General features: G+C 40.2%; 1 protein-coding gene across 2 annotated transcripts in view; it reads left to right on the forward strand.

Annotated features, from left to right (window-relative positions):
* The window catches only part of LOC129125755 (connector enhancer of kinase suppressor of ras 2-like), a 175980-nt gene that overhangs the window by 86849 nt on the left and 69356 nt on the right, over positions 1-19775 (forward strand). For both annotated transcript variants that reach the window (XM_077185925.1, XM_077185926.1), the window contains exons 6-8: positions 5100-5141; positions 7560-7679; positions 17010-17069. In XM_077185925.1, coding sequence (XP_077042040.1) covers positions 5100-5141; positions 7560-7679; positions 17010-17069 — 222 coding nt within the window. The remainder of the gene's footprint in view (positions 1-5099; positions 5142-7559; positions 7680-17009; positions 17070-19775) is intronic.

The raw sequence follows: 19775 nt of genomic DNA on the forward strand, positions 1-19775 counted from the left end.
AGTTCTTGTGGCTAAAGAGCTAAGGCTGATAAATATGTCATTGTATTTTACACTATTATCCTTAATTTATAATAGTCAGCTTTATTCCTCCTGCAAATCCTGTCCTTTATGCATTTTTGCAGCAGAAAACAAAGATCCTTTTTCTCTTTTCTTAGTTTAGAAATTCCTGTGTCGGCATTTAATTATTTATGTATCTTTATTAAGCTTTCTCTTACAAGGTGCTTATAGCACCAGGCTATTTTTGATTTACAGACTAAGCAAAATGAACTTCTCTACAGTATAAAAAGTCCAGGTTCTGACTCTGTCCTTCAGCTGATCTTGCACTTTGTTTGTGTGAGTTTGGTTTTTCCCTGTGGTCCAGGTGAAAATGGAGTAATTTTGAATTGCTGCCTCCACTTCTGTTGTTCATGTCCCAGCTTTTGGCAGATGAAATTCTGTTCTCCTCTCTGAAATTCTGCCAGCAATAGTTGGGTTCTTTGTTTTTTCCAGCTCTTCAGCTCCAGTCCCACAGCTGTCCTCCTTTTGACAACTTAAAAACAATCTTTTAGCATAAACTCCAAGTCGTTCCAAGATGAAAAATGCCTGGTTAGTGCATGGGTTATGCTTTAAAAATGCTTCAGGTTACAAATCAAGTTTTGTCTTTTCTTAATCTTATTGTCAGATGTGGCTTTTTTGATGGTTGTCTATTAAGTTCTTTTTATGTTTTATTAAACTTAGCACCAGAAAGAGCAGATAAAACCAAATCAGTCATAGAGAGACAACTTTGCTGTCACTAAATCTGAGAAAAATTGACCTTAATGTGTGAAAGCAGAAATGTCTCACCTAAACCAGAACTGCAGGCTCAGCTGTAGGCTGGAATATGAATTGAAAGGCATAACTAATAGAAACCTGGGCCTCAGATCCTTTCAGATGCTCCTTGTTTTATGAATTATATACATTTTAAATACCTCCTTCAGCCAGAGTGAAAGTAGCAGTCAAGGGTACAGATCTGGCACATTAAGTGGGAAATGTCTTTGACATTTTGTGCAAATTGAACATGGTTTGGGTGCACAACTTGCAGCTGCCACTCCAGGTGAATTTTCTAACAGGGGACATTACCCTGTAACCTTAGTTTAATACAGAAAGTGCTTATGAATCTTCATGCTCAAATGTCCTGTGTGCTCTGGGTGACATAACCTTAGATCAAATTTATTTTAATGTATTATTACTATTTACATACCATGCAAATGCTATGATGAATAGCCACTTATTTAACTTTAAACAGCATCTGCTCATGCTGGTTCAAAGAAAGCCTCATTCTCTAATTTTAGAGGAGATTTACAGCTGCCCATTTCTGTTTGGAAATGTGCTTTATTCTGCTCAGCTTTCTGAACCCTTTTAATCACTGAGTTACTGTAAAAGAATTGTCATGCACAGAGCTGCAGAACCGTCCTGATTTTGAGGTGCAATGTCCCATCAAAATGTGTTTATAATAATGTACAAAAAGCGCATTAAACAGAGTATTGAGAGGTTTGAGCTCTCTGCTGCCTTCACCCTGAGCTCCAGCTCAGTTTCAAGGTGCACTCACTGCTCTGAAATGGGATCCACCAGAATCACTGAACCAAATTTGGGGTTCAGCACCAAGGCTGCCCTTGGGAAAGGCAAGGGAGCTGGGGATGAATGGCTTTGGGTTTTTGTTCATAAAATGCAGCCATTGGTTAATTTTTCATTGAGTAGGAAGAGTTCCCCAGTCCCAGAGGCAGCTGGGATTCTAATTTTCCCTCCTTATGTCCAAGATGTTCAAATCTGAGGTAGATGCTTTTGACACACCTGCAGGCACAAACCTTCTCTCAAAAAGAGTCTTTGTTCTTACCAAAGGATGTCAGCACAACTCGGCCTTTTTCCCACAAAAACCAAACAAAATTCTGCTTGTTCTCCCCTTCATTACTGTCTAATTAACCTCACTGAGAAAAATTCAGATGGATTTATCTTATAATGGATTTTTTTTTATAATGGATTTTTAAAAATTATCTTATAATGGATTTGGCCCTATTTTTAGCCAAATACTGTGTTTAGGATGAAGCATGGCTCTTCTGGTGTTTTAAAGCCTTCTAGTTTGCACTGCAACTGACAGGAATTGTTGTTCCTTAGTAACTTCTGTGCCTGGTGTAAATTTTAAATCAGCCTCCCCTGAGAAGGTGGTTGGACCAGATAACCTCCAGAGGCCCCTCCACCTGAATTATCCTGTGATTCAGCAGCTGCCATGCAAAACCTGGGTGTTATTTGCAGTTTGAACTTTGCAGACTTCAGCTTTCAGCCCCTCCATCTCATTTTGCTTGCATTTGCTAAAGAACATTTCATCAAACATCTGTTCACACTTTTCTAAAAATGCACTCTGATCAAGTCTCTACCTCTGAACCAAGTAAAATCAGTCAGTTCTATGCACTTGCTATGGTATATTTGCCTAATTCCAGAGTGATCTCTTTCTTTTGAATGTCTGAATTTTACAAGTATTTCATTTTATGCATGCCAGCAATGTATTTTGAAACATCACTTTGTCATATCCACCATTCAAATGCTGCTGTAGAACTTTCCTCTGGTGTTGTGGTGGGAAATGCTCCTTTACAGGGTTTTAGTTTCTTTTCAGTAGTTGACTTAACTCATGCTGTTTTATAGAACTAAGTTAATGAACTCAATATTTTACATTTTTTTATGTTTTAGTTAACTGTCCTCAAGAACTTGCCATAAAACACTCTTTATGGTATCTGCAAAATGTTGTGGTACTTGCACTTTTTCCTTCTTTCAGAGTTAGAAATTGAAATTTTTCTAGAGCACAAGTCCCACTGACCTTTTCTCTTCATGAATATGCAGAGGAGCAGTTTGACTTTGTCAGAGACAAAGGTGGGCTTTGTCAATTTTGGATATTCAGTTTTGGATATTCAGGCCAGTGCAGTCCTTGCCTGGTTTGCAGCACTGCTCCTGCGCCTGGTTTTGTAATTCCTGGGGTTTATCCTCTTACAGAGGGGAAATAGAACACAGCTACTAATTTAAAGGTTATTTTAAACTTCAAGAACAAATATTTTTATCATGCCATGTTGCTACTGTAGAACATAGAAAGAATGTGACTGTAACTATTATTTATTTTCTAAGAAAAATACATCATCCTAAAAATGGTAGTCCTGGAAGATTATTTTTTAATGAGATCCCTAGTGCATTACTATGTATCAGAGAAAAATAAATCAGAAGGATTTTGTGACCTACATATCTTAATATTTCAGTGTAACACTGCAAGTGCTTTTAACCTCTCAGTTAAACTAGTCTGATGTATTTTAAAAAGAAGTCAATATGCATCTATTTTGGAAGGAATCCCAAAGCCATTAACATTTTTCATGCTAATGTAATCTTGAATGTGCAACATAAGTACAGCTAACATTAATTCTGCTCTACAAAACAGTAAAATTTCAGTTTTACTATACATAAGTCTTCTATTCTTTGACCTGAAGTAATTAAGTTTGTTCAGAGGGAGGTTCATATTGTATTTCTAGCACAGAAATTAAAGGAATCATTTAGACAGGAGCATTAGCTCTGGAGCCAAGCTGGAAGCCCTGCTGTGATCATTTTGCTCTCTTGGTACGTGGAGGGTTAAAAGGAGATGGTGGATGAGCTGTTTGAAGTGTGCAAAACTTGTAGGAAAACTGCCTTGGGCATTGCCAGCCAAACTGACTAATTGAATTTTTTTTTGTGCTCTAGAAAATAACAGTATGAATACAGAGGAAACATCAAAGGGATACTTGACCATGAAATGCTAATATAAATTCTTCTGTGTTGCTTGGCACTCCCAATCTTCTGATTTTGACTTTCTTATTCTGTAGCAATATTCTGTAAACTGTAGTCACTTAGAAATTAATTTCTCCACAGGAGCAGCAATCCTCCAAAATAAATATTGACCTTGAGAGCTGAGGGAGGGGCAGCTCCTTGGGCTGAGGGTTTGGAGCAGCTGCCTCAGATGGGCTCAGGGGAAAAATCCTCAAAGGGACACCCAAGGAACAAGGTTTGGGAGCTGGATGGGAGCAGCCAAGGGTTTGGGCTGCTGGAAAAGGGGAGCAGAGACCCCCAGAGGGTGTCCCAGCCCGAACTGAGCATTCAGGGTACAGGGAATGAGGAATTGGGATTGTTCTGTGCGAGATCTGAAGCAATTAACTATTATTGCTAATGAATTAAGATGCAGTAAAAAGAGGAGACCTTGAGAATGATAGGGAATCTTAAGCTGCTTGAAGGGATATCACAGAATATTCTGAGCTGGAAGGGACCCACATATCAAGTCCAATCTTAAGACAAAACCCTCAGCCTTGGTGTTGCCATCACCAGGCTCCGACCAACCGAGGGAATCTTCAGTTACTTGAAAGGACATTTCAGGTATTATCAGTAAGTTAAATTTTACTTGGAAGTTTATTTAAGGAAAAAAAACTAAACAAAGGAGACGGTTTTTAGAATTATCCCGTATCTTGCTATGTAGAAAGCCCTTTCCAACGTGGAAGAGCACTTGGAGAAGGATTTAACAATTTCCCAATGTGATAAGGGGAGAGGGAGCCTGGCCAGGGCTGTCCTCAGAGGGAACCAAGGCTTGGGGAGTCCCTGTTCTAATCTCACTCTGCTTGGAGGAGATATTTTCCTGTATTTTCCTTTTATTTTCTATTTCAGCAGACTATAACCTGAGATTTGGAGTGGGGCAGAGCTGCAGGGGATGGCTCAAACCCCTTTGCCATGGCTATGTCCCAGTTTCCAGAGGGTCACACTGAGGGAACTTCCCAACATTATTAAGTCATAGAGGCAGTTCAGCAATTTGTATGGTTTGTTTCATGAAAGAAAAACAATATTTTAACCCCTGTAATAGCACTAAAGCAAAAAGCAAGGTAAGGGTGACACTGGAATTATGAAGTGTAAGATTGATTATTCTTAAAATGACAGCTAAAATAGAAAAGTGACTACTCCAAAAGTAACAAATCTTAAGGTTCATCAGGAATATGTAAGATTGTTAACAGCATAAAACTTTATTTTGTTTCTTAATAGCAAAGATGGTGTGACATTCATTTAATTGGTTTTGTTCTGTTTTACCACAGGATTGTACAGTGTATGAAACAGAAAATAAAATTCTTCATGTGGTAAGTAATTCTGCTTTGGTATTCTCTATTTTTATCCCACACATGAAAATTTTTTTTTTCCAAAAATAAGGCTGCTATAGGAAAATACTTACTCTTAAGAGTTCCTTACTCTTTGGCATAATTTCTGATAAATTATATCAGTTGCTAAAAATTAAAGTTGCCTGCAGTAATGCTCTCTGTTATAGGTACAGTTAATTACAAATAAAGAATTATGTGTTTAGGTTTAGAAGCTGCACAATATTCTGTATAGTGAATATTTCTACCAGAAGGGCTGGTCAGATCCATGGACCTGCTGCATCACTGGTTGTCACACTGAGCATTTTGTGCCTTCAGAACTCAAAAAAACCTGATGACAAAGGGGAGTGGAAGAATCTTATTCAAGATTATTGATTAGATATTGGCCTTTAAGTTCAAATACTTTATATTTTCCTGGTACCAGCACAGAAACCCGTACTGACACTGAGATAAAGCCTGTGGTGAGAGGGAACTCTCAAAGGATTTACAAGTTCAGATAAGCTTTTGACAAGCTCTGCCCAAGTGCCTGGCTCTTTTTTTTTCTTCTGTTTTTTAAAGCCTTTTGCACATACTCTGCTTCCAGCAGGGATTAAAATCTGTCATAAAACATTGATGTGCTGTTAAATTTAGAAAGTGTGCAGTGACTTTTAGAGGGAAAAAAAAAAGCTTACTATAGCAAACCTGGGTATGAATAGAACTTTTAAAATCACCTGATACCTTCTGGGATTTGGAGGCTGTACACACACACACACGTATATATATTTATATATTTATATATTTATATTTATATATTTGCACCTTTTAACCCACAGTTCTGACTGTAGCAGGGACCCCTTCCATAGACCAGGTTGATTTAATTGAAAACTTCTTTGCTTTTTATTTTAATAAAAAAAGTATTTCCATGAGGCAACTCTAAGGTCAAAGCATTACAGCAGAAAGTAGAAAGTGTTGTTCTCCCTGGGGTTTAGTCTGCTTCTAATCTGGGCAAATGCTCTCCAGTGTTGAGGCATAGAGAAGTTTTCAGTTGGAAATTATGGAATAAGAATAAGAATATTCTTACACTGGAGATTTTTGAGATTTTTGAGCTTCTCCATCCCTGCTGGGAGAAGATAAGACCCAAACTCTGCTCAGAGGTTCTGGCCCCGAGCTGAAACTGTTTGAAATATTTGTGGAAATAGTGACCTTTAGCTGCAGCCACCTCAGTGGGATGCTTTGCATCTTGCAGCTGATACAAAATCCAGATGCCACAGCCCAGGCTCCAGAGCTGTCCTTGGATTTCCAGATGAGTAAGTGCACAGTGAATGGAAATCCAACCTACACATTCAGGCAGTTAACTTATTCATTGTGACAACTTTATTTGTTTAACTTCTGTGGATAGTGTCAAATGAGATATTAGAAAGCCTCATGGTTTTGCAAATGCCTGAAACAAAACTTCCCTGAAGGGATTTCACTGGAATTTGCTATAATTAGGAAAAATGAGAGTACAGACCCCAAAGCAAAATAAAAGCACACAGCAGAGCCTTGACCAGAATCCCATCCTGAAATTCTGTTAAATGAATTCTCTCACATCAGGTTCAAATATTTTCAGGCACAGACTTCTTGAAGGAGTGTGCTTTAAGCAACACACAGAAATTTGGGAATAAATCTTTGCCCATGAGTGTTGTCTGAGAGTTCAGCTCAGCTCCTCTCTGACCTACAAACGTTGCTTTGACAGATGGGTTTAATCTGTCAGACCCACTGCTGCTGTCCATGCAGTGGGGCTCCTGCTCTGAAGGTGTTTCTGTGGATTTGCATTAAGATTTTGAGATCTTTAGCTGAAAGGCAGGATATCAAAATCATTGCATAGTTGTGGTGATGTAGAATATCAGTTAAAGGATGTGCTCAAAGATGCATAAGAATTTTACTGCAGGAAATGGGTTAACTAAGGCACTTCTCTGCCAGGGTAATTTTTAACAAAGGAAATTTTCCAAGTTGAAGAGCACAATTCACCTAATTATCACAGTTGGTAGGGATGATGTCATCATTTGGTAGCCAAAATAGGTTATTCAGTTGCATAAGACATTTATTTTGACATATTTCACTCAACTCCCATTGTATTTATAATCATAAGGATAAAGTCCATTGGGTTTGTTCTTTTATTTTTAAAGTGCACATGGTTGGAGTGGAGAAGACAGTTTAGAGGTACAGATATTCTTCTACAGCAGAACTGTAAATACATGTACACTTCCTTGACATTTATGGACATTTTCTGTTCCTTTAACCACTTGACTTTCATTCACCTTTAATTTTACAGTGCCAAGAATTAAAATGATCTGTTTATTCTTGGTCAGTTCTTAGAATAAGAACTTCACTTGTAGTTCCAGTTGGATTAGAGGGGTTCTATTGACTTGTTTTCCTTTGCAGTGTAAAACCCTGTCTGGGATCTGTGACCACATCATTTCCCTCTCCTCTGACTCTCTGGTGTCCCAGTCTGCTCATCTCGAGGTCGTTCATCTCACCAGCATCATGCCCAGTGAGGGGCTGGTAAGCAGCAAAGCAGTTTCCAGTTTAGCTCTTAGAATGCCCAGCACAAGCCTCAGTTCTTCGGGGCGATTTGGTTTTGGAATTTATCAAGAAATCAAAATGTATTTTTGTGCAATGTCCTAATTTTTTTTTGTAAGCTGAATCAGATTTCTGAAGGTGGTTTAATTGACATTTATCTAAACAAAGGGATTGTTTGGGGTCTTTTCAAATTAAGATCTGTTTGACCTAGGGCTTCACATGTAACTGTATGAGTGTTAAATCTGTGATCCTTTGACAGCCAAACTGCAGTTTTTGGAATGTACTGAAATAATCCCCAAATGCAAACACATACAAATAAAATTAACTAATGTCATTCATGTGCTTTCAAAATGATCGGTGGCAAGTCTGTGCCTTGGACTTGCATAAATGGAGTTCCATGCCTCCCTAATGATCAGTTCAAATAACTTTCAGAAGTATCATCCCAGGAACAAAATAAATCTCTTGTATTTGTGAATTGCTGCTCACTGAGCAGCCTGGTTGGATGGCTCTGGACATCCCAGCTGCTCTGCATGGTGGTGGGTCCCAGCAGTGAAACGTCCTGCAGGAACAGTTTCAGAATTATTTGACTGCAGCTTTCAAATATTAATGTACTGATACTTTTTTTGGACAATGGATTTTTGTGACATTTTAGTGGTTGGTGGGAGGTTCTGCCTCCCCTCTGCAGTCCCTTACTTTGCAACCATTTGCTATTGGTGGGCTGTAGGAACATAAGGATTGTGCTTGGGAGCCCAAGACCCCAATAAAAGCTGGAGTGGAAGGTGGCACTGCAGGCGCTGGAATGAGCCAGGCTGCTTTTCCCAGCACAACCTCCCAAACTGCCTCCAGCTGCCTTCTCAGAATTCTTTTTATTTTTATTTTCTCCCTGCAAGAAGAGCAATTCAGGAATGTCGCTTCTGGGTTGAAGGAAGCAGTGGTAGGAGGAAAATAAGGGGGAAGTGGGGAGTGAAATTGGCAGCCATGAGGCTTCTCCACAGAAAATCCCCAAACTGGCAAATCAAAACCCACTTGAGTGCCACTCTACACCTTGAGACACGTTTCCTGTTTGTAATTCAGCGTGATTTACAGATTTTAAATTTCTGTTAGTTGAGACACTTTGTATTATTTCAATATCTTCCTCTTTGTTCTGACATTGAATAGCGACAAACGTCATATGCAAATACTGCCAGAGTTACAAGGGCATAATTACTCTGAGGTATGCATATTAATCTGAGAATGACATATTTTAATAACATGAGGGGGTGTTGTGTGACTGCACAAGTTTACTTTATTCTTAGGCTGATTTAGTCAACAAAGAACATTACCACAGCATAAAGCACATTGAATTTTAATTCTGTGGCATCGCAGATGCTCAGCCCAGTGTGTAATCCTGAGCACAGCTACAATTCCCTCCCTGTGCTGCTGCATCCTTATGGCCAAACTTGTTCCCTTTATGGCCCAGTTTCCCCTCTAGCTCTGATTTCTGGGTTAGTGCAGGGAGCCCAGGAAATACAGGTCAGTACATTCGCAGGAGATACACTGTGAATATCTCAGGGCTTTTGACTTGCATTAGGATTCCTACACCCTGCAGGCCAGCACTCTGTGTGCCTTTCCTTTCTATGCAGAAATGGGATGGATTTCTGCTGGTCTAATTAGGGGAAAGTTCATTGTCAGTGCTGCAGAGGAGGTGAACACAGAGGTGCATTTTTCTGAGAGGATGGAGCACCATGAGCAGGGCTTGGTGCTGCTGATGCTTCCCATGCAGTGATGGCTCTGCATCAGGCTGGTGCAGGACAGGAGTGGAATCTTCCCCAAAAATATCATTTCCTGAGGGGAACTGAGATGTCCTGGTGTGCAGGCTGAGGCAGGTGTCTGTCAGGAGCTTTTGGCAGGAATTGCCCATAAAGTGCTGGAATGTTATTTAAGCTGTGGAGTGACCAAGTGAGAGCTGGTGGCTGAGATGTTGGGGCCTTTCCTGTGGTTCACATTCCCCTTTTTCCTGGTAGAACTTGAGGATCTGTGCTGGAACGGCCCTGGCTGGATGGACTGGGGCTGAGGAACCCCTGTGTGGTTCTCCAGCCACAATGTGCCCATGAGTTAAGAGCCAACAAAGGAGCAGGGAGTGGGCACTGCTGACAGAGGACATGAGACAAATACTGCAATCAAAATTGCCTGGCAATTTCTCCCTTTTTTTCCCCCTTTTTCCCTTAGATGAAGTGAAATCACAGTGAATGAGTGAGTTTTCTGTGCCTAATTGTGAAGGCACTGTAACGTGTTAGGTTGGAAAGTTCCTTGTAATCAATTTTGCTGACACTGTGTTCTGTTTAGAAGAAAATATGAAAAAAGGACTATAAATGGGAATAAAAGAAAAATCATGTGAAAAGGAAAAGAAAACATTAATCAGAATCAAATATAGAACAGAGTAATGAATTACAAATGGCTTTCTCATGATTGTATAGAGGATTTTTTTCCACAGGATATCTGCTCCATTCAAGAGAGAAATGAGCACTATTCAGTGAATGGAAAGTATTCAGAGTTCCATTTTTATCCTTATCATTCAGTGTAGGGGTTGAGGCCTGATTTACCACACTCCAGCTAAGCTCTGCTGTCCCTGGAGTTACTAATTTCATCGTGAGTTGTTTTATTTATTTTTTATATGGCCTTCCTGAGTGCTTCACAGACACTAATTAATTCATCCTCACAACACACTTGTGAAAAGGATACTGTAATTTTAGTTTTAGAGGTAGGAAGCTAATGCACAGCAGTTGGTGTCAAAATCACCAAAAATGTGTTTTTCAAGAGCGGCTTAAAGTACAATTTTTCAGAACATTTTTTACCTTTATAGCATAAATTTTAAACACAGGCTCTCATGGGTTTAAATGTAGCTCTAATTTTCAGAGCTACTGAGAACAGGGTTCATCCAAGGTTGGCACCTAGAAAACAAACACAATTATTTGCCACTGGAGAAAAGTGTGTATTGTAAATCACTCAGATTTACCAAAGAATTCAGTTATCTGGAATTATATTCAGCTGACCAAATTATGAGTCTTCCCAAGTTTTCAAAACCCCCAATGAGCCAGGAATCCTATTGACATTGCAGAAGCTCCCACATAAATGGAATTAATTTCCAGGTCCAGGTCCACGCAGTCTGCATTGAGTCAGAGCTCCTGCAGGGCACTGTCTGTGTGTTTAATTGTGTAAATAAATTCTGGATCATAAAGCATTTTCACAAAGGGACTCTGAGTCTTTGGAATGTGCATCTTCAGTTCTAGCAGTTTGAACTTTCCGTCTGTGCTTTTATGAGCTTTATGTCACCCTTTTCTTTTTTTCCTCTCTAAAATACCTTCTTTGCATTCAGCTTTATTAAAGCCTGGCCTTATCTGCAGCCCTCCCAGGGCACTCTGTGTGCTGTGCTTTCCTGGCAGTTTGCTGGACAAAGGAATTTGCATTGGGAACACTCAGTTTGGGGTCTGTTCCAGGTCCTGGGGACTCTGTTTGCATCCTGATCTCTGCAGGCATTTGTTGGCCTCCAGAAATATATTGGGTTTTTTCCCTCCCTTTTTCCATTCCTTCCCTGGCTTCACCAGTCAAATTGGTTCCTCCTTTTCCCTATTTTGCCACTGATTTTTCAGTGGAGAATACTGAAACACCTTCCATGTATTTTCTATTTCATTTTGAAGTAACTTTATGGATTGTAAAGCACTTTTTCTCCTGAATTGTAGTACTGGGTATGGTAATACCATTAATATCTGAAGTGCACAGCATAATCAGCACGAACAACATGTCGGGAAGGCAAAGCTTTGTTTCAAACAATCAATTTGACAAACTTCAGATAAATTCCTGCACTAAGAAAGTATTAAATTGTGAGAATCACCATTAGCTCTGGCAGAACATGCAGACATAAATTTTTAGGAAATCGAATAGGATAAAATAACTTTGTGATTTAAGAAAATTGCCTCCTCACTTTAAATTTTTTGGCTTGATGGATCCACAATAAACCCTTGAGCCAGGAATTTGGGTTGCTGTTGGCAGCTCCTGAGCTTGCTGCTAAATCCTTGGGGATGGAGGTTGATGAAAGGCTGGAGAACCTTGCTATGATTTACCTCCTTCTGTGCCCAGAGCCAGCTTTGGAGCAGTTTTGCTGTCACATAAACAGGCAGCATTTTATTGGAGATTTTATAGAGATACAGAATGGGATCAGGGAATGGTTTTTGAAGTTTGGGGCTTTTTTCCCCCCTCCTGCTCTTGGATGATTGGAGATTGTCCATGGTGAGAGATTATTACAGCCAGTATTATTTCAGATGAAACTTATTTTTTTAATCTTCTGAACTTGATGTCCAGCTCATGTACCCAGAGATACTTCTGTGTAAGATGCAGCTTTAATCTTATTTGATGAGATTAATGATTCCTCTTAAGCAGGAGATTCTAAACAGAGAGGCAGTTGGGGTTTTGTTGTTTGGATTTGTATCTTCTGATGTCTGTGAAATGTTTTCCTTCTTTTCTTCTGGAATAAAGGAGGACTTTTATCCCCCTTCCTTTCACTTTTTTATTATTTTTTTTTCTCTGTTGTCTGATCTTCCCCCTGCTGATAGAATCAGTGTAATCAGACACACTTTAATTAAGATGTATGCTGTTAATATCCAGAGCCTTCTTAATTTTTCTGTAGAGGGAACTTTTCCTGTTTCATTTTAAGAATTTAAAGAAAGCAAAGATTTTTATTTATAAAATAAAAATTTTTATTAAACCAGCTGTAATGTTGGAAAACAAAAGAAGCTGAACAAACAGCCAAGCTGTCAGGTGCACAGAACCTTCTTTATGAAGGATTATTCATCTATCCAGTGTCCAGCTACCCTTTCCAATAGTGCATCTCTTTCTGAGGCATTTGCAATTTAAGGTGATGGAAGCCAATCTTTCCCATTTTCACAAGAAAGGAACTGCAAGGTAAGCAGGAAGAAAAAGTAGAATATGAAGGCAGATTTTTAATAGGAATATGCCTGGCCTGAAACTGTCAGGGTGTTCATCTAATTATTTCGAATTATTTTTAAAGGCTTACAGAAACTTGACAAATTTCCATCATGCTTGACATATAAAGGTTCTCATAGCCTAAAAGGCCAAACAAAACCAAATTTTCTTATACGGAAGAATAAAAGTTACTATCTTAAGTATTTTGAGAGGTGGAAGTTGTCTTGCAGGGAGGAAAGTTGAGGTGTTTAAATTTGGGCAAAGGACTGCAACATATAAGGCAGAAAAAAAAATTGAGAAGGCGTTTTTAATGGGATAAAATTTAAACAAAAACTCCATCACCTTCTCAAAGCACTGTCATGGCATTCATTTAAATGCATTTGTGTAACTTTGATTGCAATAAGATTAAAGAACCATTTTTATGGGGCAAAAGATCAAGGGGTGTAAGAGTTCCCTGGTTTACTGTGGCATTAAAAATCTGCATCTTTGCTGTCACTGCTTCCCTGTGCAGGAATAATTGTTGACACTTAAAACCACACTGCTGTCATTATATTCTGCTTAATTAGCCAGGTGATTCTGCAAGAAAATTTTCAAGGAAATTCCCCTGACAACTGGATATGCTCTTTTCTGGGGAAAAGTCTCTTCAAAATGGGGTTTTAAATGGTTGATGCCTTCCCATATGTTTTCAAAGGTCAGATTTTAATTAAAAACCTTTAATTCACTTTGTCACTAGGGGACAGTGGCAGAGTTGCTCAGAAACAGCCAGGGTTCTTGATTTGATGCCTGAGAAACATTTCCCTGTTCTCTAACATAGGTCAGTGTCATTCTGCAGAGTTTAATAACTGATGTGTCAGGCATAAAGAGCAACTATTTATTTCTAAATGTTCACCAGTCTGATCCATCTTCACAGAGGAGAATCCTTGACTCCTGCCTTATCTCGAGATAAGGGGTACAGCTTGTTGTTCTTTTCTCTGAGATCATTGTTGGCATTCAACAATAAACCAGAGAGACTAAAACCCCTTTCTTGGGGGGAAAAAAGAAGAAGAGAGAATAATCATTTTGAAAAAGGACTCCTGTGATATTTTGCTTGTAAGGGCAGGAAACAAACCAGTAAGGGAACAGAAAGAAAGTTGGGAGCTGAGTCATTGGGATGGACAGGGCAGGTTGTGACAGGGCAGGACAGGGTAGGACCAGCCTGGTGGGACAGGAATGGACATTGCTGGGATGGACAGGGTAGGACCGGCCTGGTGGGACAGGAATGGACATTGCTGGGATGGACAGGGCAGGACAGGGTAGGACCGGCCTGGTGGGACAGGAATGGACATTGCTGGGATGGACAGGGTAGGACCGGCCTGGTGGGACAGGAATGGACATTGCTGGGATGGACAGGACAGGTTGTGACAGGGTAGGACAAGCCTGGTGGGACAGGAATGGACATTGCTGGGATGGACAGGGAAGGACAGGGTAGGACCGGCCTGGTGGGACAGGAGTGGACATTGCTGGGATGGACAGGGTAGGACCGGCCTGGTGGGACAGGAATGGACATTGCTGGGATGGACAGGACAGGTTGTGACAGGGTAGGACAAGCCTGGTGGGACAGGAATGGACATTGCTGGGATGGACAGGGCAGGACAGGGTAGGACCAGCCTGGTGGGACAGGAATGGACATTGCTGGGATGGACAGGGCAGGACAGGGTAGGACCGGCCTGGTGGGACAGGAATGGACATTGCTGGGATGGACAGGGCAGGTTGTGACAGGGCAGGACAGGGTAGGACCAGCCTGGTGGGACAGGAATGGACATTTCTGAGATTGCAGAGCAGGAGGGAGGCAGCAGAGCTGGATGGAGAGGGCAGCAGTGGAACCTGGAAGGAAAGAGAGGAGAGAGGCAGGAGAAGCCTCCATGCCAGGTGCAGGTGCCACTCCAGAAGGGTCCCTCACACTGGCCAAACCTGTGGATGTACCTGGTCACTCCAAGGTGACCAAACAATTCTCTGGATAGCACTGCCTGAGCTGAACCACATGAAGTAAAAAATTAATACAAGAACTTTCATATTGTTTTACATAGAATAATCTTTCCAGCTTTCCTGGTAAATATATGTCAAGGGGATGCTCTGCTCCTGCAATGGTCAACAAGAAACAAGCTCATTATTTTTCTTCTGGGAAAACAAGGATGAAAGCTCTGTGTAGGATAATTTGAAGGCTATGAGTCATTCACTAAAATTGTTTATTTTTTTTATATATTCTTAAATTTTAATAAGCAGGATGAAAGAGCAGATAACAGAATGTAGGGTAATTCTGTGTGATTAGTCAGATTTTATGACTCTCCAATGGCATCTGTTAAGAGATAAAATTATAATTTGATTTTTTTCCAAAAATACACAGAGATTAAGAAGAGTCTAAGAACTTTAGGAAGAAATAAGTGGTAAAATGTAGTGCAAAGTTTAGCACTCTGTCCTCTTGTGGCCTTAAAGATTTTGATCTGTTGGGATTTTTGAGCAGGGAATGAATCTCGTCAAAGCAAGTGGGATGTTAGGACTGGGATATTAAATTTGATACAAAAGTGTGGCTGGAAATATGTTCCTGAGGTTGAGCAAGTGCTAAAAGAGCAGGAATGTTGTGTAATGTTCTCGTGAAAAGTTCACTGTGGAAATTCAGCATAACTCACACTAGATGGGCAAAATTTCTGCCCAATTAAATCCAAAAAACCCCCCAAAATTGGGTTTTTAATGGAGATTCCCCATCCCATTGTCCATGGGAGCCTTCAGCTTTCCAGGATCCTCTTTGTGACCTTGAGTTGGCAAAGGGAACTTTGTCCTTCGCTGCTGGAGGGACCACAGAGACAGCAGAACAGCAAACAATGATAAATTAAACAGCTCTAAAAAGGAAATTCTGAAAGGTTCACCAGCAGCTTCTTTCTTTCAACTAATCCCATTTTGTGAAGCTGATTTCAAGACTGGCAAGATTCAATTTGGGTCTTTGGTTTTTATAAATGAAGTAGTTTGTAAAGCAGACTAATTTAAGAGAACAAATGAGATGGGGAATAAAACCTAAAGCAGAGTTTCCTATGCAATAGAGTTAAGCAATCAGGTTTGGACAATCTTTATTTTTAAGATTTCAATACATTTAAGATTTGCTGAAGTGGAATTCGTTTACATTAAGGCAGAAGTTACATTTTCCCATGAAAAATCCAAACAGAGCTAGAGGAGGTTGCTCAGGGCCTCATCCAGTCACAATTTGATCATCCCCAAATCAGAGATTCCACAGTGTTGCCAGCCTGTTCCAGGCTTTTATTTTCCTGATGGTAAAACTGAAAAAAAAATTCCTTACCCAAGTTCCAATTTGTCTCTTGCTTCTCATGCTCCCACTGTGAGGAACAGTTTGGCTCCATCCCAGTTCAGGCACTTGTGGAGAGCAGTATCACCTAAACTTTGTGGGATTTTCAAGTTTTGGGTTTTTCTTGAGGGGTGGGGAGGTGGTGTTTGTGTGCCCCACCCTGCCTGAAGATCTCCATTAGCATTCAGGAATCTGGAAATTGCTTTCTCTGAACAAAATGTTCTTGGTTATTGCTGGGGACTCTCAACTTTGGGGCTGTGACAGCACAAAGTGATGCACAACTATTGAAAGAACAATAAATCAGCAGCACAATGTGCCAATTAGATTAATTAGATCTCCAAAGTGATGGATAAGGGTGCAGTGGGAAGAGAGGGGAAGCTCTGGCCTGGCTCCTGAGAGGGAAACAGGAGCCACTGGGGCTCTGAGTGTGTTCAGCTCCACAGATCCCTGCTCTGGGTGTCCCTTTCCATCTCGTCAGTCTCCTCCTTCAAGCAGAATTCTTGATGGAATAATTACTAAGCTCCTGTTAGTTCACTAAGCTCATTTCCCCCATAAATTAGCAACACGAGCACTGGCTCCTGTCTTTTCTGAGTTTGGTTCTGGCTTCATTTTTACTGCATCAGGAACTCTTTGAAAATGGGGCATTTAAGTTTAAAAACCTCTCCTGCACATGCTTTCAATTGCAATACTTCTTTTATGTCATTTGTAATGAAAAGAGATCATGTTAAATATTTCAAATACTGAACAGGAAAAAGTTTTTATGCTGATGCTCCGTGTTGAACTCTGCTCACAAACTTTAGGATGAAAAAAAGCATTAAGTGAGAAAACTCTGCTATTTATAGAGGTCTTGATATAGATTTGTTACACTTAGATTTGCAAATGTTAATTGACCACAGCTCCTTCCAGTCTGTTCAAATGTTATGGTCCTTTGAGAAAATCTATTATTTAAATTATCATGCAAATGTCCTGTATTTGTTTCCTACAAATATTGATTACCCTTTTTGCTCTTTATTTTCCAGGGAATGTATATCAAATCAACATATGATGGACTACATGTAATCACAGGAACAACAGAAAATGTAAGATTCTTTATTTTAAAATACTTTCATCATGCTTATAATTATTTTCTGTGTATTAGCAGTGCATTTTGTAATATGTAAATTTGCTTTGAACCCAGCCACTTTTTATTAATATTTTTTTTCCTTTTTTATGTATAAGTATCAAATTACCTTTGTAAAGACTTAGTGCCCTTGAACACAGACATAGAAAAGCCACTGTGTTGAAATTATTAATAACTAATGCTATAATAAAGGAAATTCTCAAACTTCTACCCTCATTAATTCCTCAAATACTCCTTTCTAACAACATTCATGCACTTTCTCTCTTTTCTCTTTCTCACACACTTTCCTTAATATAAAGGAAAAGTGGTTTCCTTTATATTAAGTATGTTATATTTTATGTTTTCTATCATTTGTAGAAAATATACAGAAGAGATCAATTATCATTTTCATTGTAGCCCCAGAGGTATTAAAAAACCTGAACTAAAATCACAGAGAGTTTTGCAGCTCAAAGATCTGTGTGAGGTTTGAGGGGGCACTAAAGAGTGTGACAGGAACAGCAGCTCAGCTTCTAAACATCCTCCTTGTTCCTTAACGTGCAGTTCATAATTATAAATTTGAATAATTAAATTGCCTTCAACTGCTGCCATCTAATTACTGTGACAGACTTTATAACACAACCCAGGCTGTGGTTCTCATCTTCCAGTCACTGCTCCCACTCAGGCTCGGCTCTGTGCAGAGCTCAGAGCTGGGCAAGTGACAAGTTTAGGTTTTTGGAATTATGGATTTTGGAATTATGGATTGCTGGTGCCCAAGGAGCATCACATGAGCTCTGTGAGATGTAAATCCTGCCTGGCAAGTGCCAGTGCTCTGCTGGCCCATATGGGTGAGCTCCATGTGGGATATTTTAATGGATTTATATACATTTAGTGGTATTTATATGGGTTTTGTCAGTGCAAACCCATGGAAAGCCAGATGATTTGTATGTCACAATTTGGGAAGACAATTCTAATGCAAATTAAACTTGAAATTTGTTTGTTTATATTGTCACCATTGGCAGCATTTAGAAGTCTAAAAATAACTATATGTGTATCTTGGGTGCTGAAAATTATGACTTGATCCATCTTGATTATGTTGGAGAGATTATGTTCATAGATTGAATTACTCATGCTATAATTAATCCATTTTTTTACAGTAATTCTAATTCATTTCAGAAATATAATGCAGTTTGTAGGGGAAATATTGATATATTTACAATTGAAATTCACAGGAAGAGTTACTAAATTGCCAGCCACTAGAAATAATTTTTTTTAATTTGGACTGTCAAAACTTTTTGCTACGACACCAGCAGAAGAAATTGCTTTTTTTGGTTTTGCTGGAAGTGTAATCACATGTGCAGATAAACCAGCTTCAAAGACCTTTAACTTCTGGTGTTTCAGCAAATTGATTTTTCATTCCTTTTGAAGGATAATTGACCTCAGAGCCAATGTTTAATTAGCTCAGCCTCATCCAAGTCAGGAAAGCAGCTAAAAAGAGAAAGAGCCAGGCCTTTGCTGTTCAGCTGAATTTAACCATTATGGATGGAGGTGTTTCCTGCAGCTTCCTGCTCTCCTCTCATGCCCCACTTAAAGCCAAGAGTTTGTTAAAGTCACTTTGAATTCCAGGAATATTCCTGTTTCGTGTTTGCTCCTGGGCTGCCAAAATTCCACAAGTTTCCAAGAAAAGGAGAAAGTGGTTCTGGAGACAGGTGGGTTTTCACATCCCCACCTGAAGTGTGGGGTAAATTAATATAATTTAAATAGCTCCTTGTTGTAGGGCAGGAGGGCTCAGGGGCTGGAGATGGGGTCTGGCTGCTCTGCCAGGCTTCAGCTCAGAACTGGAGCCCCCAGCCAGGAGTGACCAAAGTCCTCTGAGAGGTCAGGCAGGGAATGGAGAACCAGAGAAAAACTGGGAATGGAGAACCAGAGAAAAACTGGGAATGGAGAACCAGAGAAAAGGCTGGGACTGGAGAACCAGAGAAAAGGCTGGGAATGGAGAACCAGAGAAAAGGCAGGGAATGGAGAACCAGAGAAAAGGCTGGGAATGGAGCACCAGAGAAAAGGCTGGGAATGGAGAACCAGAGAAAAACTGGGAATGGAGAACCAGAGAAAAGGCTGGGAATGAAGAACCAGAGAAAAGGCTGGGAATGGAGAACCAGAGAAAAACTGGGAATGGAGAACCAGAGAAAAACTGGGAATGAAGAACCAGAGAAAAGGCTGGGAATGGAGAACCAGAGAAAAGGCTGGGAATGGAACACCAGAGAAAAGGCTGGGAATGGAACACCAGAGAAAAACTGTGAATGAAGAACCAGAGAAAAGGCTGGGAATGAAGAACCAGAGAAAAGGCTGGGAATGGAGAACCAGAGAAAAGGCTGGGAATGGAGAACTGGCCCCCAGCCCAGAGAGACCAAAGAGCTGCCAGCGCTCAGGCAGGAGAGGGGCTGGAACTGGGCAGGAAAGGCTGGGAGTGGAGAACCAGCAGTGGCAGGAGGTAAAAGCTGTGCTTGGAGCAGCCCAGTCAGGCTGGGAATCACCATGTCCAGGGCTGGCTGCTTGCCCTATTGGCTGATTATTGGGTAATCAATAATTGGGTGATCTCCTGCCCCCAGAGCCCTGCATGGCTCTGGCAGTAGGGACTGACCCTTGGGGGTGATGAGTCTCTGGCATTTGATTCAGAAATAATTGCAGT

The sequence above is a fragment of the Agelaius phoeniceus genome, chromosome 14, assembly GCF_051311805.1.
Source record: "Agelaius phoeniceus isolate bAgePho1 chromosome 14, bAgePho1.hap1, whole genome shotgun sequence".
Classification (NCBI taxonomy): Eukaryota; Metazoa; Chordata; class Aves; order Passeriformes; family Icteridae; genus Agelaius; species Agelaius phoeniceus.